General features: G+C 45.6%; 1 protein-coding gene across 2 annotated transcripts in view; it reads right to left on the bottom strand.

Moving 5' to 3' along the window:
• Window positions 1-20,125, bottom strand: part of ST3GAL1 (ST3 beta-galactoside alpha-2,3-sialyltransferase 1) — a 79,160-nt gene that overhangs the window by 13,970 nt on the left and 45,065 nt on the right. The window contains exons 1-3 of one of the 2 annotated variants that reach the window (XM_059465909.1): window positions 12,735-12,829; window positions 11,735-12,525; window positions 1,550-1,746 (exon numbers count right to left, since the gene is read on the bottom strand). In XM_059465909.1, coding sequence (XP_059321892.1) covers window positions 1,550-1,746; window positions 11,735-12,046 — 509 coding nt within the window. In that variant the 5' untranslated portion in view covers window positions 12,047-12,525; window positions 12,735-12,829. Of the gene's footprint in view, window positions 1-1,549; window positions 1,747-11,734; window positions 12,526-12,734; window positions 12,830-20,125 lie in introns of those variants that run through there. The other variant, XM_059465919.1, reaches the window with a different exon arrangement.

The following is a 20,125-nucleotide window of genomic DNA, read 5'->3' on the forward strand; positions in this document are numbered from 1 at the left end:
TAGTTATACCAATAAAAGGAGGCTGTCTGGAAGGAAAGGTGCCTCCTCGGACTCCTGGGCTCTCCCCTGCCCTTGACTGTATTGCTAGAGCACGTGGAAGTGAATTTCAGGTCAGAGATTTTGTGTTTGATGCATAGAGGGGTCACCTTCTCTTCTCACCCATGGTGAATCCTAAAACCTTGTGCAATCCTTTCAGATCTGGCTTAAGATTGCTCAAATATAAATCTGAGACTGCAAGGTTCACTAAGACCCAGAATTTTGCCTTTGCCAGGGATGGCTGGCTATGGCATGGGCAAGGCCTCAGAACAGAAACATGCACCTGGGTATGTTACTCTTTAGTTATTACTACCAACTTTTGAGTCCAGCAAGGTCTTTTCTGCAGGGGTCTGGAAATGTAAGACAGACAATATAAAAATGTCCACACAGGAACAGGGCTGTCTCCATATGGAAGGACACAGAATTAAGTATAATGCACCACAGCTTCCCATATTTGCAGCTGTCCCACATTTACAATCTGTAGGAATAATATAGAGGGCTCTCCCTTTGCCTTCATGGATCTGAAGACCAGGTTGGTGCCTCTGCCATTGGGGAGGTAGTTCTGGCAGGGAGCAAGACAGGCAACTGCAGGAAGCAACTCCTGATGTGATTTGTGAAGATGTGTCACCTGAAGACTCTATGCCATGCTGAAGCCACATCAGAAGCCAAGGTGGCTTAACAGTTCAAACAGTGTTGACCTTTTGTTGATTTGTTCTTGACTTCAGCGCACAGCTTCCTACTAAGACTTTTGTTGCCTTTGAGAGAATATTCCCACATGTGGCATTTCAAGAGCAATCCCTCCCTTCCTGCCCTTTATTGCTCTCCAAATTTGTTCTGTGCTGGCAGCTGTGGTGTGAAAGGAAAAAATCATCCTGAGTTTGTTTCAAGTGAAAGAATTTGGGTGATTTGGCCTTGTAATTGGAGTATATCCCAATTGCAGATGACACGTTGGAGGTGAACTTAGTCCAGATATTTTGGCTGCCCTCTGGCTGATAAGCTCTGCTTACCTAGCTCCTGCTTGCCTTTCAGTAGAACAAAGTAGCCAACCATGTTGCCTCAAAAGGGAGAAAAAAATGCCATTCTTTACAAATCTGCAGCCAAATAGGTGACTCCTGTCCACTGAAAAGTATCTTTGGCTTCTCTTTGGCTTAAGAATGAACTAGTGCAAGAAAGTAAAATCTAATACAGTCAGCTAAATGTCTGAAAGATCACTCATGAGCTCTGGCTGCAGAAATAACTCTTACTTGTGAATGCAAATCTTTTTTTCTCCTATATTTTTTAACACAGGCAATTATGGACTGTGCAGAACAAGCTACACCATCAATACCTATTAATGTTTTTTCATCCAAGCTAAAACACGAGGTCGTATCTCCAACACAGAGTTTATACCCCTGAAACACAGACTTGACTTAAGTACCAGGTTTCACTAGACAGATCCTGAAATCACTTGTCCCCCCTATTAGCAGTGACTTTTAGCCAGCAAAGGCAGCTGTGGCTGAGTGTTCCCTCTCACCTGAGCACGAAGTCGTGGGAGTCGATGTCGTGGCCGTACTGGGACTGCCGCAGGTTGCCCGAGTTGCCCACGACGGCGCAGCGCCGGCAGGAGTCGGAGCCGCGTTCCTGCAGAGGGTCCCCGTCCCCAGGGATCACCCCAAACAGCTCTGCCAGGGTGGCATTCAGGCTCTTTGGAGCTTTCTCTCCCTGCAGCTTCTGTTAGGGAGAAAAAGCACTCCAGGTTACCAACGCAGGCAGCTTTTCTGTGAGATAGAGATGGCTTGGAATGTCTCCTCAAAGATGAATCCTGCAGGTACCCACAGATACTGCCTTCTGCAAGGCTTTGTGTTGGGTGCCAAAGTGGGAAAAAAATCAAGTGGAAAACTCCTTAACTTTTCAGACTTGGCTTCCTTTTTCTCCTCCTCCTCCTCATCAGATTCCCACACTTCCTCTCTCTAGCCATGACAGAACAGATCAAGTATTTTCCCTGAGGCTGGCCTTAGCAGAATAAATGTTCCTCTGGTGTTCTATAAGCCTAAAACCACTCTGGGTCAGGTATTTTCTGTTAGGATATGTGTAAGATTTCTTTTATTTATTTATGTGTAAAATTTCTTTTAACTCTCCTATAAATGACAGAAAAGCCTCAGGGGAGCTGATGGAAGACAGAAGCGGCTGATGTCCCTGCCACAAATTTTGGCATATGCCAGGAGTGGGAGAGGGATATGGGAAGTGAACTGTGGAGGAACCAGCTGCTCATGCAATAGGAAACTCTACTAGAGCTAGCCCTGAGGGCTGGAGATGTATAATCAGCTAAAAAAACCTCCAGGATGAAGAAAACCACCCGGATTTGGTCATTGTGTCTGTTGCCAGGGAGGGGAACTGTTCTGTAGCAGCTCTGTGGTGCATGGTGGAAACAATGGCTGGATTGGGAAAGCACAGGCAGGTGCAGGGCAGGTGATGGTCAGACACTCCCCTTGTGGGCTCAGCTCTCTGAGATTTACTGAAGAGGCTGGCAGTGCTGGCATGCTCACACACAGCATTGCTCACCCTCTGGTGCCACTTCCTTCCCAGCTCACAAAAGGAGAACGGCTCCAGCACAAGGCCAAAAAGGCTCTGTCCTGCTCTACCAACCCAGGGCATGGAAATACAGGGAGGGAGACAAGAGAAACACCTTTTCCCACGACTCCAGGAATGGCCTGGGCTAACCTGGCTTTAGTTTCCAGTGTGTTTCCCTTGACTGCACCAGGAGCTGTTAATTTGTTCTGCTCTCTCCCTCTCTCATACAGATACAAACAGGTGCAGCACTGTAATTTTTGTTTAAATTCTGTGCTTTTTGCAGGACCTTATTTGCACTGAAACAAACAACAGGTCTCTGGAGCTCAGAGCTAGAAGATGACATTGAGAACTTGGAACAAAGAAGACAAAGAAATGCACACACAGACTTAACCTTCCCATTAATCCTCCCTAATCTATATACATGTATATGAACTGCACAAGGTGATTAGGATGTAAAGTAATTTAGGATGACCAGATGAGCACTGTAATTATGACTCTGTATGTCACTATTCAGTGCAAGGCTCAATTATATAAATAAAAAAGGTAATCTAAATTTGTGTGTGATCCAACAAACTCATGGCCACATATCTAAAGTCTTGTGTTTTCTTTATGAATTGAATCTAACCTTGTCTTACTCTGAATATGAGAAAAACAATGGTAGAAAACCTGCAGCCTTCAAAATAATTTGAGACTTCATAGATGTCACATAGATATACACATATACAGTTGTATAATGCAGTAAAATACAATCTTTTTTGAAAAATGAACTTATATTGAATAATTTGAACAGATATTTGCATATACCATATATACTCTCTGATTCTTAAGTGTCTTTAGGAAATGAAAAGGAAACCCACCAAAATCTTATTCTTGAACTGATTTTGCGTGAGAAAATTCAAGAACAGGAAGGCAATTTCCAGAAAATTCCAAGTACCTGAGTGCCCTTTTTAAGTTACACTTTCTTTTCATCCAGATTGACAGCATCAGAAAAGGGAAAGACCTGGAGCAGTGATGCATTTTTGCTGCATTAGGATAGTAAGAAACATCCTGGATAGGCACCTCCATTTACACAGCTCAGGCATCCACCACTCTTTTATGCTTCTGTCCAGAGTAACTCTACTGCACCCAAGCTGAAACATGGGAACCAACACCAACCTGAAAGCAGGACACCACTGTCCTACAATCCCCTTGTTGTACATAAATTTCATGGGAAAGACCGTTACTAATGCTAGAAATTCCCTCAGTGACCTCAAATATGGTGATGACCTTATTGCAGTGTGTGCTGAGCATCCATACAATAACACATCTGTCCTTAACTCATTTCAAGTGCTCTGTTTTGATTTCTCAATGATTATCTGTTTGAAATATATGTTTCAGGCCTAATCTTCTATCAACACTGGTTACTCTTTGACGTTTCAGCAGAACAGAGAAGAGGAAGCAACAAGGCTGATTTAACTCCAAGGCATATTCAGCTTATAAATGTTCTTAACAAGCAGCCAGTTCCTTATTGCACAATGTTTGCTAGGCTTACTGACAAATAGCATTACAATTACAAACCTATTATAGTTTATTTTTCCACACCAAATTTTTGTCCTATTTTTTAAAGTATTGTTGTCTTTTCTTTTTTTTTTTTTTTTTAGTCCTCCTTATCAGGCTCCCACTAGTCTGGCCTTTCCCAAAAGGAAATTAACAAAATCACAGAGTGAAAGTCTGTCCACGCTGTGCAGGGCAGAGCCACAGCAGTGTCATGTAGCTCTGCTAGGACAGCATTCTCCCTCCAGGTGCTGTGGATGTGTGACAGGGACATGAGTATGGATATAGCTGCTATAGGTGGCCTTAACTACACTGAAATACTTGACCCCTGTGTCCTGAGTGAAGTGGCTGCTTTCCTCAGAAGTCTGTGCAAGTAATATGTTTGTCTAAAGAAGCAATTTAACTTTTTGTCCAAGATCATAAAGCATCTTTAACCCATCTTGTTCCACGTATAAAATGTCACTCAGCAGTCCCTCCATGAGATATTTGTGTGTCACTTGAGAGTCAACTCTCCACTTTAGATTGTTAAAAACTTTATTTGGGAGTTCAGACTGAGAATTTTCCTTAATCATTTCTCAGCCTTAGAAACTCCCCATTTCACACACAGAAGTTAACTAGCTGTTTTTGCATCTTCTCATTTTAAAAAAGCAAGCAAAAAAAAAAAAAAAAAAAAAAAAGAAAAGAAAAAAGGGAAGAAAAACGAACCCTCAAAGTTCATGCACTCCCTTTACTCACCCATGAATGGCCCTCCAAGGAAGAGCCTGCTGTTCCCTCCTCATCACTGTGCACTGTCCCACTGAGGATAACAAGGGATTTGCTGCTTTTTAAACTTCTCAGGAGGTTTCACTGGGCTCTCAATACCAGCACACTGACAGCACTACCAAGCAGCAATACCCAAAACTTGGCTAAGGGGGTGCAAAGGGAGAGTGTGAATTCAGCCAAGGCTGCTCAGAGCTAATGGCTTGGAGTGGTGAGGACACAGCTACAGCCATGGATCTCAGAATGGTTTGGGATAGAAGAAGCCTTAAAGATCATCTCATTCCAATACCTGTACCTTGGGCAGGGACAGGTCCCACCAGACCAGGTTGCTCCAAGCCCTATCCAACTTGGCCTTGAAAACCACCAGGGATGGGGCATCCACTTCTTTGGGCAACCTGTGCCAGTGCCTCACCATCCTCAAAGGAAAGAATTTCTTCCTAATAATGAATCTTAAACCTGTCCTCTTGCAGCTTAAAGCCATTCCCCCTTGTGCTATCAGTATATGCCCTTGTGCAAAGTCCCTGTCCAGCTCTCCTGTAGCCCCTTTGGATATTGAAAGTCAGCAATGAAGTTTCCCCAGAGCCTTTTCTTCTTCAGGTACAACAACTCCAATTCTCTCAGTCTGTCTTTACAAGAAAGGTGTTCCAGGTATCTTCCTGGCCTCCTCTGGACTTGCTCCATCCATGTCCTTCTTATCTTTGGGCTTCAAAGGAGTCAGGAGAACCTCCAAGGAAAGCTCTCCTGGTGTGCATCCTGCACCCACAGCCAAGTATGGCAGTGTATTAAGCACAGCTTCAGAACACCAAATTATTCTCAGGTGGAATAGATGAGCCTGCAATCATGGGTGTGATGTAGATGCAGACAGAGCATGGTCCAAGGCAGAACCCTTGTGGTGGACAGAGAGGCACAGCTGTGGCTGTGGCAGCAGCCAGCACTGGTGAGGCAGCCCTACCATAGCACAGCCAGGCAGCCTGGGGCAAGCTGGGGTAGCAATGCTGGGCTTTGTGGCTTTTCTAATTTTTTTAAACTGTTTTTCAAAGATAAAAAGCAAATGAGAATGAGAATCTCTTTTGCCCAGCTACTAATGGTCTCACTGCTGCAGTTTGGAGGCATTAACACTCATGCAACACTTTCCAGCTGCAAGATTAATCCTAGCAAGAGTCAAGTGGGACAAATCCAGGTAATCTCTGTTCTACAGACTCAAGGAGAGCCTAAAAGGAAATCATTAATTTTAAAGATGTCTCTTTGGTCTGAAAAATATGGCTTTATTCTTGTTATATTTAATGTCCTTCATTTACTATGCATCCAAGAGTTGAAGGGGAAGAACAGAGGAACTGTCAAGAGTTTGGACTTTGTTTATTGATCTGTGTAGTCAAAAAATTTACATTCTCAAATGTAAATATATACATGCATATATTCTGCAAATATCACACAATAATATGCTGAGTCGTACAATTTCTGACTTCCATGGTTGGGTCACCCCTACACTACTCTGACCCCTGTGCTGAGAGAGACCTGTGAGCTTGGACCACCTCCACATCCATCTGTCCTCACCACAGGAGGAGCAGCTCCAGCCCAGCTGGGCTTATGTGGGGGCTGCCACTGAGGGTGAGAGGTGGCCCAGGGTCAGGTTCTTCCCATATGTCCAAAGCTGCTCTAAATGTCACAACCAAGCAGCTCAACTGCAGGTGGGGCTGGGTGGGACCGGGACCAGAGCCTGGAGCCTGGCCTGGATTTGGGATTTGGTACCCTCTTCTGCAGTGATCTGGTAGCTGCATGCTACCTTCAAAGTGCTGAGCCCTCTGTATTGCTTTCCAAGTGTCACAGACAGCATCCCAGATTCAAAGGAAACTTCTGGTGATCAAAGCATTTGGACACGTTTTCCTCAGAGAGCATTCAAAATGCATGACTCAGGTGCCAAGCAGCTCTGCTGCTGCCTTAAAAATCAATGCAGCTGCCCCAACTTCCCCAGCACGTGTTGGGCGGGGATGCCCCTTTGTTCAACAGCTGAAAGCAAATTTTTAAGCCATGTGTTACATTTTTTCCACAAATATAATGAGTTTACACTAATATTTTCTTTTTGATACACTAATAACAAGGCTACAAGATCTGAGCTTTCTTCCAAAGAAAATGCAAAACCTTGAAACATTGTAGAACTTGAGATAAAATTCTTATAACATGATAGTTTATGAACAATGTGCTACAGAGAAGATTGCCAGGAAACTCTGAGCCTAAATTTACTTATCACAACTTCAATCCATCAACCTCAACATTTGGGCTTAGAACAGCAGGTTCTGATCTCCTGTTTTTTATACTTTCTGACCACCAAGAACAATGTATCCAGCCCTTAGAACAAAACAAGAAAACTATAAATAAATGCTGTGCTTTGTCACAGCATGTAATTCTTGCCATGTTTCCTTATGTATGGGTGAGGAGATTTAGTGAGAACATTTAGTGAAATTTAATGAGAAATTTAGTGGGAACATCCTCAACATTTGTGTCATGGTAAAACAATGGAAAGCTTGCAGGTGAACCAGCTCAGGGAGGTGAGAAAGAAAACATAAACAGAAAGGAATGTATCACGTAACACCAGGTGCCACCTTGCAAAAACACTCTCACAGTCCCTGAGCATCAGAGGAGAGAAGGCAGAGGAGAGAGAGAGAGGGAGGAGGTGGGAGATAGGAAGGGTGAGAGGGAGAAAAGGGAGGGAAGGATTTCTAACAAAATGTTCACAGCCTGAAGTGTTATTAATGCTCAGTTCCTCCCTGAGAGAAGGGGATTCCAATCCAACTTTGAGTCACAAAAAGCACAGAGCAGCTACAGGGGTGTACGTGGGAGAATCTGGGCCATTGTTTGCGACCTGATAATGAAGGGCCAGTTTATCAGCTGTGTATATTTAAGCAAACGAGAAGCAGGGAGCAATCCTGACAACATCCCCCGTGTTTCCATGAACAAAGGAAAGCCAGGAACATTTTCAGGGGCCTTCTCTGGAACAGCCCTGGAGCAGCAGGATGAGCCATTGCAGGGATGGTGGCACTGACCTTCTCCCCCTGCTCCTTCCCACCTGCAAAGGGGCGGCACCAAATCCAGTATACACAAACACTTTTATTCAGAGCAGGCAGGAATATTTCCTTCTAAAAGTCACATCCTACCAGGCTGAAAGCATTCAAACTACATATTCTCCAAATAAAACATGAAGCCACCTGGCAGCCATGGGAAGGGCTGTAAGCAAGGGAAACCAACCCATTCTTTGGTCCCAAATGTCTCTTTGTCTCCAATATTGGTCATTAACTCTGAAATCCTCCTCACTGTCCTAGGACTGGAGGGATCTAATGCTGCAGGACTATTGGGATGAGCAGCACTTATTCACATCTGCAGCACAGGGTTAAGGGGGAGGGAGGGCAGAGTTTGGGGACAGGCAAGGGCTGTGCCTGCTTTTAGGGCAGCACATCACACAGGTGTCCCCATGGCAGGGAAGTCACAGCCATGCAATAAAGAGCTCCAGTGCATCTCAGAACCTCAATTACAGCTCAACAAAACCACCCCACTGTCTGAAATCAGCTCCTCAGAGTGAACACACAGACATCCCCCCCACCCCCAAAAAGAAGTTGGAGCAATCTCAGGTTTTCTCAAACCTCCTTTTTATGTACAAATATAGCAAAAAGTTACTAATTACTGAGCTGGCAGAGCACACAAGAGTGAAACATGGCCATGAGCAATGTTTTCTTAAAGACTGGCCAAAATCTCAGAGTTGCTTTGAAGATGAGCCTAAAAATGAACAGCAAAAAGGGAGTTGCCCTCAGGATGCACCTGGGAATTATTTACTGAAGAAATGACACACTCTTGGAAAAGCTTACCCAAAGCAACATGTACATAAGGAATCAGCTGCAATGAGGAGGTGAGGCCACATCATGCCTGGGGTTTACCCAAAACCATCTTTCAGAGGAGTCAGGGCACTTTCTTCATCTACTACACATTAGGGCAAAAACTTTCAGGGAGTAAAAACTTCCAATACACAATGCAGTTATGGGGGACAGGAGAATATTTCACACATCCAGGTTGAAGTTTGAAAAAGTCTAGGAATCTTAGAAGATTTATTTTTACCATCTGAAAAAAAAATTGCTTTGATTTTGTATTCTGAAGTGGTGTATTCCCTTTGAACATGATCTGAATAATAAAAGAATGAAAACACTAAAAGATGGTTAGACAGCCCTGAAAATTAATGAGCAGCTTTTGTTAAGGATGGGAAGGGGAGACTTTTGGCTGTTCTGAAAATCTGTTTTTTTTCATTTTGCTGAAAAAGAAACAAAACTCCTCTGAAAGAATCTGTTTCAGGTTGAGCTGAACTTTTAACACACTGGTGAGGGCACACCTGGAGTGCTGTGTCCAGTTCTGGGCCAATCCAAGAAGGACATTGAGGTGCTGGAGCAAGCCCAGGAAAGGCAACAAAGCTTTGAAGGGTCTGGAGCAGAAGTCCTATGAGGTGACTGAGGCTGAGGGAGCTGTGGGTTCTCAGCCTGGAGAAAAGGAGGCTCAGGAGTGACCTTGTCACTCTCTACAACCACCTGAAAGGAAGCTGTGGCCAGGTGGGTCAGTCTCTTCTCCCAGGGAACTGGCAATAGGACGAGAGGACACAGTCTAAAACTATGGTTGGAAGGTTTAAGTTGGACATGCAAAGGAATTTCTTCACAGAGGGAGTGATTAGACATTGGGTGGGCTGCCCAGAGAGGTGGTGGAGTGTGATGGTGTTCACAGGGGTCTTCGGATGAGGGAAGAGACGAGGATCTGACTCCATGTTTCAGAATGCTTGATTTATTATTTTATGATATATATTATATTAAAACTATACTAAAAGAATAGAAGAAAGGATTTCATCAGAAGGCTAGCTGAGAATAGAATAGCAAAGAATGATAAAGGCTTGTGGCTCAGACAGAGCCCAAGCCAGCTCACTGTGATTGGCAATTAATTAGGAACAACTACATGAGACCAATCACAGATGCACCTGTTGCATTCCACAGCAGCAGATAATCATTATTTACATTTTGTTCCTGAGGCCTCTCAGATTCTCGGGAGGAAAAATCCTAAGGAAAGGATTTTTCATAAAAGATGTCTGTGACAGTGAAGTCACCATCCCTGGAGGTGTTTAAGGAAAGACTGGATGTGGCTCTTGGTACCCTGGTCTGGTTGACAAGGGGGTGTTCAGGCACCCCCTGAATGATCTCAGAGGTCATTTCCAACCTGACTGATTCTGTGAATTGAGGAAGCACTGATTTTTTTTCCCTGTTTCACTACAAGAAGGAGCATTACTTAGTCAGACTTCTGTACCGAGTTCCAAACTTTTTCTTCTTTTTATTTTTTTTTCCTAAAAGAGAATGCATCCAAACCTCATGCTTCAATCAGTGAGTTCTGAGTGCAGAATGCAGAGTGGCTTTGCTCATGGTGTCCATGAGTAACCTCATCCTCCCATTACTGAGCTCAATCTGGGCTATGCCCACTCCTTTGAAAACTGCCAGAGGTGAGACCAGCCCAGCTCCCTGGTGAAAGCTCAAGCCAGGGCAAGGACAAGGACCTGAGCTTGCCACCTTCCCTGCCCAATGCCCCAGCAAAGCCCAGACAGTAAACATGGGGACCAGAAGGAAAACCACAATCAATGGGAAATCAAAGTCACGGCCAAGGGCAGTGAAAAGATAGAGCACCTGGAGTACTTGAGACTCACTGCAAAAAGGAGGGCCTCATCATAAAGCAATGATATCATTTACACAACAATTAAAGGTGGCAGAGTTCAGTGGCATTTGTTTATCAGCACTAAATGCAACAGCCAGTGGAGTGAGAAGTGATAAATCTGACACAGCCTCATTCCCACAGCACCTGACATCCCCTCCAAACCCAAATGTCCCCACTGCAATAGTGGGTGCCTGTTGGAGAGGCCCCCTCAGGATGCCAGGGAAGGCCTGGAAGCCCAGAGTTCCACAACAAGGGCTGTGCTTGCTGCAGGACACCAAGCTGCAGGCTGCTGTGGGTTCAAAGAAAGGCACAGGGGACTATTTTCCCAGAAGAGGGGAAAAACAAGTGCAAAGAAACTGTGATTTCACCGGGACTGTTGCAGCAGCACCTGCACTTTAGCACCTCAGCAGCACAGCCAGGAGTAAATCAAACAACTGATGTCTTGTTTCAAGAGAACATAAAAGGGGCTTTTGTTAAGCAAAACAACAGGATGCATCTTTTTCCTTTCTGTGCTTTATGAACAAGACATCCGCTGGCTTTCATGGTGCCTGGATCAGGCTTCAAGGGGTAGCTGAACCACCTTGCTCAAGGATCCACCTGGGGCTGTTCCTTCCCAGTGACCCACAGCCACTCATGAGCTTTCTAGATCTGTTTTACACCATCAGCCACAACAGACAGTGTTCTCATAGGCATGGAATAAATAATTTCCCATTTAATCCTGCTAGTTATTTACACATCTTATGGTAGGGAGAGCCCCTGGGGGAATCACACACTTCACAATTAGCTTGATTATCCACCTTGATGAATGGCAAAAAGCCCATGTGAAGCAGAAACAAGGATTACAAAGCCTGGTCTTTGGAAGAGAAGGGAGAAAATGAGAGAGTTGAGATTTGCAAATTCTGGATCCACCACCTAACTCTGTCAGGGACTTCTCTAGCTTGGAGCAAGTGAACATGCACTCCAAGCCCCTCTGAGCTGAACAGCAGCACAAACTCCTTCCACCTCTGCCTTGTCAGCTGAGACAGCAAATGCCTTGGGCAGAAAACATCTCTTTCTGTGCGCTTGGCACCCCTGGAAGCCTGACACCACCAGTGCCCCCCAAAGCCTGGGCTGTACCCACACCCCCACTTACCAGCCACCACCTGTAGCTGTCTTCTGGGATCAAGGCATTGTGTGAGGTCAGGAAAGGTTGCATAGTTGAGTTGAATCTCTGGTCGAACCAGAGGGAATGTCCCAGCTCGGAAATGCACGTGTGGCAGCTGCAGGGTCTCCTGGGGTACTTGAAGAGCTTCTGGACGTGCTCTGAGAACTGCACCACGAGATGTCGGGGGTCCCAGGTGGTGGAGGTCACCTGGTGAGTGTAGTTGAGCAGGAAGGATGTCACTGTGATCAGCAGGAAGGCGAAGGTGAACACTTTCACATTCCTCCTCCTCACCAAAACCATCTTTGCCCCTGGGGTTCTGGCTGAGAGCAGCACAGGGTTCAACTTAAGGCAAAAAGGACTGCAGCAGGTCCCTGCCAGTCACCACCCCAGCCCCAGGCTGAACTGATGGACTCCACTACTTCCAGCCATAAGGGAGAAGCTTCATCTTCCCCAGATGAGCTTAAAAAAGGACAAGCTGGGTATTTCCTTTCACCTTCTCACAGTGCTTCCAAGCTCCTTCCACCTCTCTGTGTCCTGTGGCTAAACCTCTCCTGGTGAGGGTTTACTGAAGGCAGACCCTTGTCTTTCTGCATACAGAAATTAAAACGCAGGTTTTGTGTGTGAGAGCAAGCCATACATTAAAACAAGCAAATTGTAGAAAGGATTGTATTCTTTCCCTTGGAATTTAATTCTTGAAGAATTGGATCATCTGGGGTTGTACATTCCATCAGAGAGACATGCTCCAATGTCCATTTAAGCCATGGAGAGAAGTTTGCAACCTAGGGACACACAGATAAAAAAAGAAAGAAAAATGGTCAGATTTTTTTTTCATTCCTCCCAACGTGATTTCTCTGCTTTTCCCTCCCCATCCCAGAACTTCTGATCAGGTCAGAACCCTCGAAACAGCAGCCCTGGTTTTAAGCTCTGCTCTGATATTTGCACACCGAGGAGTGTGAGGGTGAAATTTTGGAAAGGGCAGAGCATCGACCTGTGGACAGAGTCTCTTTGTATTGAATCAGCCTCCTGGCTCTGCTCTGGCCTTATTTGTGTTACAGTTTGTAGCTATTTGAATGACAATGAGTCCCCTCCCTCCTTCAGGCTGACCTTGATAGCCACAAGATATGCAGCAAAGTATTCAAAACTCAGACCAGCTGAGCAGCAAGCACCCAGCAAAGGAGGAGGAGCAGGATGGGGAGGAAGATGAATCAGTTCTTTTCTCTTTTTTTCCCCAGCCAGCTTAATTTCTTAAGGATTGGGGTTGGATTTGAGATTAGAGAAAGCCAAGAAAAAACAGCTCATATGTCCTGGGACAAACAGGGGAAATCAAAGTATAAATGGCCTTTGTTTCACATGGAAAATTGCTCTTTTTTCTGTCAAGGAAAGGTAGGTGATAGCAGCTTGACCCCAGCCTAGGCAGAGAGGCATGGATCTGCTTTGGAGGTACAGAGGGACCCAGAGCTGCTCTCCCTTCCCCTCCTGGCAGCAGTGATTTAAACAAGTTTTTAAAAGTCATAAAATGAATCCCTTCATCCCACAGTGTTCTGTGGGAATGCCATTGTGGGACAGGCATCGTTTTGTGGGAAGAAAAACACGTTGTTTATAAAACTTCAGCTGTTTACAAAAAGTCCCAAAAGTGCCATTGCTTAAATAACACTCTTTGTTTTGTTGTTTTGTTTTTTTTTAAAGGGTAGGAAAAAAATCACAGATGCAACCATGTCAGAATATGTGCAACTTATGAACAAATGAAAGCCCAGGGGGAGAAGTCTCATTCACTGCTCAGCTGCAGGCGTCAGCCCAGCAAAGAGCCAGCAAAACTACAACTGTTACCATGAAACCTCAGTATTTTAACCCATTCTGTGCATGCATTGAGGCAGGACCCCCCTCACTGCCTCCTGTTTACCCAGACAGGAGGGAAGTGCAGCTGCAGCATCCCCAGCTTTCCTGCTGCCTCCTCTCCTGGGCATCTGCCAGGAGCTGCCCCAGGCCAAACCACTTCACCACCACCTTGGAAACAGCTTGGATTTTAGAGGTGCTGTGTAAATATTTACAGAGTCCCACACAGCCAGTTCTGAGAACAGGAACCTCAGAGCTCGTTTTTAAGCCTTTGCCCCAGGCTTCTCCTCCCCAGCACATGATGGGCAGCATGTGCCCTTCAATTGGCTGCTGTTTGCCAAATGCCTCGGATTTATTTTAAGTCTGGCCCCTCCACGTGCATTTATAGGAGCTCAAGGGCTGACAAGTGGGTCAGGCAGGATAACAAAGGGCTGTACTAACCCCATCTGCTTGGGCTCTTGCACCAGTACATCAGGGAGCCGTCCTGCATTCACTTTAATGTTAGAGAGGGAAGTTTTTACACTAACCAGAAATCTTCTGAAGTATTCCCAGCTAAAATTCAGGAATCCCTGAAACTTTAGAGATGTGATGGGGACACTGTGCCTTGGAGAGAGCGAAAGGGAGCTCAGAGAGCAGCCCCAGTGCCCAGCCCCATCCACACCAGCTCCTTTCTGTGCTGCAGAACAGCCCCACACACATTTGCTTTCCACCCTGCATGCGGTTGTGAGTCTAAACAAAAACACAGCCTCTAACAACCCCCGAAAACATGCCCAATCCCAGAAGCAAAGTGATTTTCCATTTATGGAGTGGATAATTCAAGAGCTGTAACGCTGGCAGGTCAGCCCCCCACTGCTGCCAGTGCTGGGCTAAATCAGCATCTGCAAACACAGCTCCAGCTCTGCTCTGGGGCTTGGAGAGGAGAAGGGACAGGGATTATCCAGCCTGTCTTGGAAAAGCCTGTAAAGTGGAGTAGAGTTGATAAAACAGTCCTGGCCTCCAAAACAAGCACCCATTTGGCCAGATGTATTTATTTATTTATTGCAGCTGAGCTAAGGTTAAATTTATAACTCCAAGAGGAAGAAACCCAAACCAGTGTTTACCCAATGGGCTACAATGTCTTCAAATTCCTAATCATCCTGTGTTTTTTTAGCATATGATGGGAAGGTAAGAAACCAGAGTTCCCAAGGCCCTTTTTCCTTGTGGATATGAACACTGGATACTCTATTTTAATTTACTACTAACAGTTTCCTCTGGATGTTCATGCTTCCTATAGATACTTATGATAGAAATATATATAAAATATAAACACACACACACACACACACATATATATATATGTGCATATGTTGACAGAAAGGCTCCAGGGACTATACATTTGATTTAGGGTGTGAGGAAAAGGATAACTGAAATGAGGAAAAGGATAACTGAAATGAATGTAAAACATTTTTTTTGAGTTCAGTATCACTTGGAGCTTTTTTTTTCTTGAAACACCTGGAAGATCCAACCCAGATATCATTACTTTTCCTCTCCACAACATCTTCTCAGCCTATCCTTGTGTCTGTCTCCCTCCCTCTGCTCACACAAGATGCATAAATCTTTGCAAAAGTGTTTCCACAGGATTCACCAAGACAGTGGAAAGTGCAAGGTCAGAGACTGGTGTGGGAAAGCATGCAGGGATGCCAACCCCAGCTGCTGGGAATGTTTCACTTTTGGATACTACTTGTGATAGTTAAATTAAGCCATCACAACTAGCATGATACCAGCCACAGTCCTTATCACCATCCCTGGCATGACCTCAGCATTAGCACATCTGTGAACAGGCTGTTTTGGCCTCAGACCCAGAAACAATTTCTGGGGACTTAAGGCAGGGAGATTGAGTGCCCAGCCCTGAGAGATGAACAGAGCTCAGCCCTGCCGGCCTGCAGCTGTGCCTGTGCTCAGAGATCCAGCTCAGCCCAGGCACGCAGCAGGTTAAGCCACCTTAAGTGATTGGGTGCTTAAGGTCTTATTTCTGGGCTGGATTTTGCCTGCTACCTTCCCACTCCCTCCTCTTTAACCATGTCACTGTCCCCATGTGAGGCACCTCTGTGCACCCCAGGGCAGTTTATTTATGCTGATAATACCCAGTGATGGGCAGGGCAGGGAAAATGCAAAGGATCATGTCCCTGGGAGAGCAGAGAGGCAGGGTCAGAAGAAGAGACAAGTTCCTCCAAACTCAGTCCTGAGTGTAGAAGTGGGTCCAGGATGATTAAATGGTTGTGAGAGTTGAGCTTAATCTTCTGTCTACATTTCACATTCTGAAAGATACCAGGATCAATCAATTGTGATTGTCATCGTCTTCTCAAGTTTTAGAAAGAAGACCAGAAGACCTTTTTTTATTCTTTTTCTTTTTTGTTTTTTTTGTTTTTTTTTTTTTTTTTTTTTGGTTTTTTTACCCTCCTCCAAGACAGACTTTATTTGCATTGTAAACTCACAATTTGCATTGTAAACTCACAATTTGAAGAATGTCCCTGGTCCCCTGCAACTCGGTAATCAACAAAGATAAAACCCCATCGGTTCAATGGACTAATACAAAACAATTCTTAACACCTTAAGGAAATCCTATTTTATACAAATCCACCTACAAATGCAATGTATTCTCAGTGCACTTGTCAGGTTGTTTGACAAAAGGTCATCTGCACACCCACAAAGGAGCACAGAAAAAAAAGGGGAATCTAAATAATGCTCCAGGCCCAGCCCAGGAGCATCAACTGCACCAGCCCAAAGGAGCCTGGGGGCACAGGGACAGGTGGGAACCTGACACAAGGACTCCAAGAAGGGACACCCTGCCTGCACCCCTCCCAGGGCTGACCCTGCACAGCCTCAGCCTCAGGCATGAAATGCACCCAGGTGAGTTAGCTCTGCCTTTGGGACTGAGATATGCTGCTGCCTTGGGCATGGAACAGCTCATGGGGTGCAGGGGAAGGGCATTAGGGCATTACACAACACCTGTGTGGTCAGCCACACAATATTAATGTTAATGGTTAATAATAACCACTCTGTAATGGTTAATTTTTTAAAATTTCTTTTAATGGGTGGGCCTTAGACAAAATGCACGAAGAAAATAATAATGAAAAAAATTGAGAAAAAAAATCACCATACTACTACCACTCATCCCCCCACACTGTAAATGCACCAGTAAATTGGTGTTTGGCCCTTTTTGATGCCCACTTTCCCAGCAAAGAAAAGCTTTGTACCAGCACCACGTTGAAGAGATCTTTGTCAGCCTGTGTTAGATGCTGGTGATTCAGGATCCAGTTTTTCTGTCTGTAACTCACAGTAAGGCCCTGGTGGGAAATGCACTCTCTAGTTTAGTTGCCAGCACTTTCCAGACACTGTGTCAGGCAGAGCAGCACAAAGGAAGCAGCAGGGAACAGCAGCATCCCAGCACAGAGACACTGCCAGTGCTCCATGCAGGGCCTGAACTGCTCAGAGGTCCCAAAATCCTTTAGAGTCAAACCTCACATATCCTCCTGCCCTGCTGGAATCTGGAAATGGACAGTGTGACCTGCTGCAGCTCTCTCATGACTGATGGTGGCCATCACACAACCTCTGGACATCCCACAGTATTTTATAGCTGGAAACTCTACACTTGAAGGAGTAAGTTCAAGACTTGCTGCAATTTTGGCTAGAAAGGCCTCAGCAGCAGAACTGCAAGTGCCCATTTTCAGAAACACAGCTCAGATTCCTGCCCTGTAAAGCCTAAAGAGATTAAGTAATTTCTCAGCTAAGCCACTGACAGCAATAAATTTGACAACACTACAGTATGTCCCTAAGCATCCTTCCTGCCATTTGAGGACTTTTTCCTGTCCACACTTCTTGTGCGCAACTACTTGAGCAACCTTTGGTCTCCAAGCCCTGGCCTGGGAGGTTCAATCTTGCCTTCCTGAACCCACGAGGGCCCAGAGCAGCCATGAAAGATCTCGTTCTAGGAGAACAAAAAGCACATCCCTGGAAAAACACACATAAATTCACACCCCAAGTCTGTGCTAGGCCTGGAGGGAAAAAATGGAGGGAACTGTTTCACTCCAAACCACAGGCATGTCTGCCCTGCCCAGGCTCATCACTGCCTGGCTCCCCTGACCAGAGCTGGCCCACATTTAGAAAGGAACGTTTCCTTGGTCTGACACCTCACAAGAGACCTCTGAGCTCTTGCTCTGTGAGACAGAATGGGAATTACAGGACAGCCTGGCAGGCAATCAGAGCTGAGCACAGGGATTGAGCCTGGATCTTAACCAGATGATGTTGGGACCCTGTCAGACCTCTGCTCCATGTCCTCAGCCCCAGCAGATCAGTTCCACCAAGCTCTGCAGGCCCCAAGGAGACATGAGGGGGTGCTGCCTGTGCCCCAGCACAGCCTCTGCCACTCCAGCCTGTCCCATGCTCTGGCAGGCAAAGCTGAGGCCTGCCCTTATGGGGCACCAAAAGCCACCATGTGACACAATTTTGGAAAAGCACAAGGTGCAACATCCCTTTCCTTCCCTCCCTCCCTCCCTCCCTCCCTCCCTCCCTCCCTCCCTCCCTCCCTCCCTCCCTCCCTCCCTCCCTCCCTCCCTCCCTCCCTCCCTTCCGCCACTTTCTTCCGCCACTTCCTTCCCTCCATCCCTCCATCCCTCCATCCCTCCATGACATTATGGATTCCATGTAATTCCTCATCCCTGGCAGTGTTCAAGGCCAGTCTGACTGGGGTCCTGAGCAGACTGCTCTAATGGAAGGTGTCCCTGCCCACAGCAGACGGGGGTTGAAAACAGAAAATCTCTAAATCTCCCCCCAACACAAACCATTCTATGATTAATTAAAATCAGACTGTGTTTTGTCTCCCAGAGCTCACTGGCTCTCTTCTCCTGGCCATCATTACATCCTCACAGAGATGGCCTGTGTGCTGCTCTCCTGGGTGCTCACAGACAGAAAGGCAGACCCAGGTCTCACCTGCCATTTAATCAGGAGAAAATGATCTGTTACTCCTCTGCCCCATCACTGACCATGCTGAGAGGCATAAATCTGTTTGCTTGCCACTGTCAAATGGCATGGCAGCATTGAAATCAGGCAAGGTAGTTGGTATATTGCTCTCAGATTTATTAAAATGTCCACTCCAAGCAACTTCTGCCTGGAAAACAAAAGCATTCAGGAGCATTTAAGCCATGAGAAAAAGTAGTTTCAGAAAAATTTGAATGCAGCAGCTCCTCTGTACTTCTTGAATGTGAAGGCAGTGTTTCATCCATCACAGTGAATAGAAGAAATAGAAAAACTGGAGATGGTTTATGGAGCGTAACCTGAACAGCATTTTAGGCACCAGTGATCTGAAAAAAAATCATTACCCACTTGTGCCTTATCAGTGGGCAGTTTGGCAGCAGGCTGGGGCTGGCCAGGTCCAAAGGAAATCTCCCTATCTCTCTGACACAGCCCATCCTGCACAACAGCTCTGTGGGGTCAGGGTAAGCAGGCACCTCTTTGTGCTAGATATGTATGGGATCAAAAGAAACTTGGGTGGGGAATTTTCATTCTGCTGCCTCAAAATAAGTATTTATCTTGGCAGACTTCATCAGACTTATTGTTGAGTGGTCTGGAAATGAAAACTCCCTTGCAGTGTTTGAAGAGAGAGCTGGAGGATCTGGCTTGGAAAGGTCACGAGTCTGCTCTTATCCTTGGGTGTGGAGAACTGGCATCCCTGCCATCTCCCACCACGTTAAGACATTTCTTCCTCCACCACATTCTCCTTCCTTGCATTCCAAGAGTACACTCCTGCAAAGGCTGGAGAAATCGCCCTGGTAATACCCAGGATTAATTGTGCTGTCCTCCCTGGGCTACACCGGGTACTCATGACCTCAGGCCAAGAAGGAAATTTTGTTTTGAATGGGACTGCAAATGCCAGGAAAGATTATTTGGCTCCAAAATCTCCTTCATGAGGTTCAACAAGGGCAACCCCAGGTATCAATACATGATGAAAAGATTGAGAGCAGATCTGAGGAGAAGGACATCTACTATCAAGAACAGGCTGAGACATGTGGGTTAGTCCAACCTGGAAAAGAGAAGCCTCTGGGGAAATCTCAGAGCAGTTTCCCAGTGCTTAAAGGGGGCTTAAGAAAGGTAGGGAGAGACTCTAGTAGAGCCTGTAGTGATAAGATAAGGCAAAATTATTTTAAACTAAAAGATGGAAGATTTATACTAGATACAAGGTAGACTATTTTACAGTGAGAGTGGTAAAACACTGGAACAGGTTTCCCAGAAAGGTGCCAGATGCCCATCCCCAAAAGTGTAGGAGACCAGGTTGGATGGGACTCTGAAAAAAATGATCAAGTTGAAGCTGTCCCTGCCCTTGGCAGAGGAGCCCTGTTGGACTAGATGATCTTTAAGGGTCCTTTCCAACCCAAACTCCAATTCTATGATTCTGTGAATCTGTGACTCTAAGAATAAAAAATGCTGATGATCCATTTCTTCCTATTTGATAAACATCATGTCCCCTACCACCATCTCTTCTCACAGCACCTGACTTCCAGCCTCGAGGGA

The sequence above is a fragment of the Ammospiza nelsoni genome, chromosome 1 (genome assembly GCF_027579445.1).
Source record: "Ammospiza nelsoni isolate bAmmNel1 chromosome 1, bAmmNel1.pri, whole genome shotgun sequence".
NCBI lineage: Eukaryota > Metazoa > Chordata > Aves > Passeriformes > Passerellidae > Ammospiza > Ammospiza nelsoni.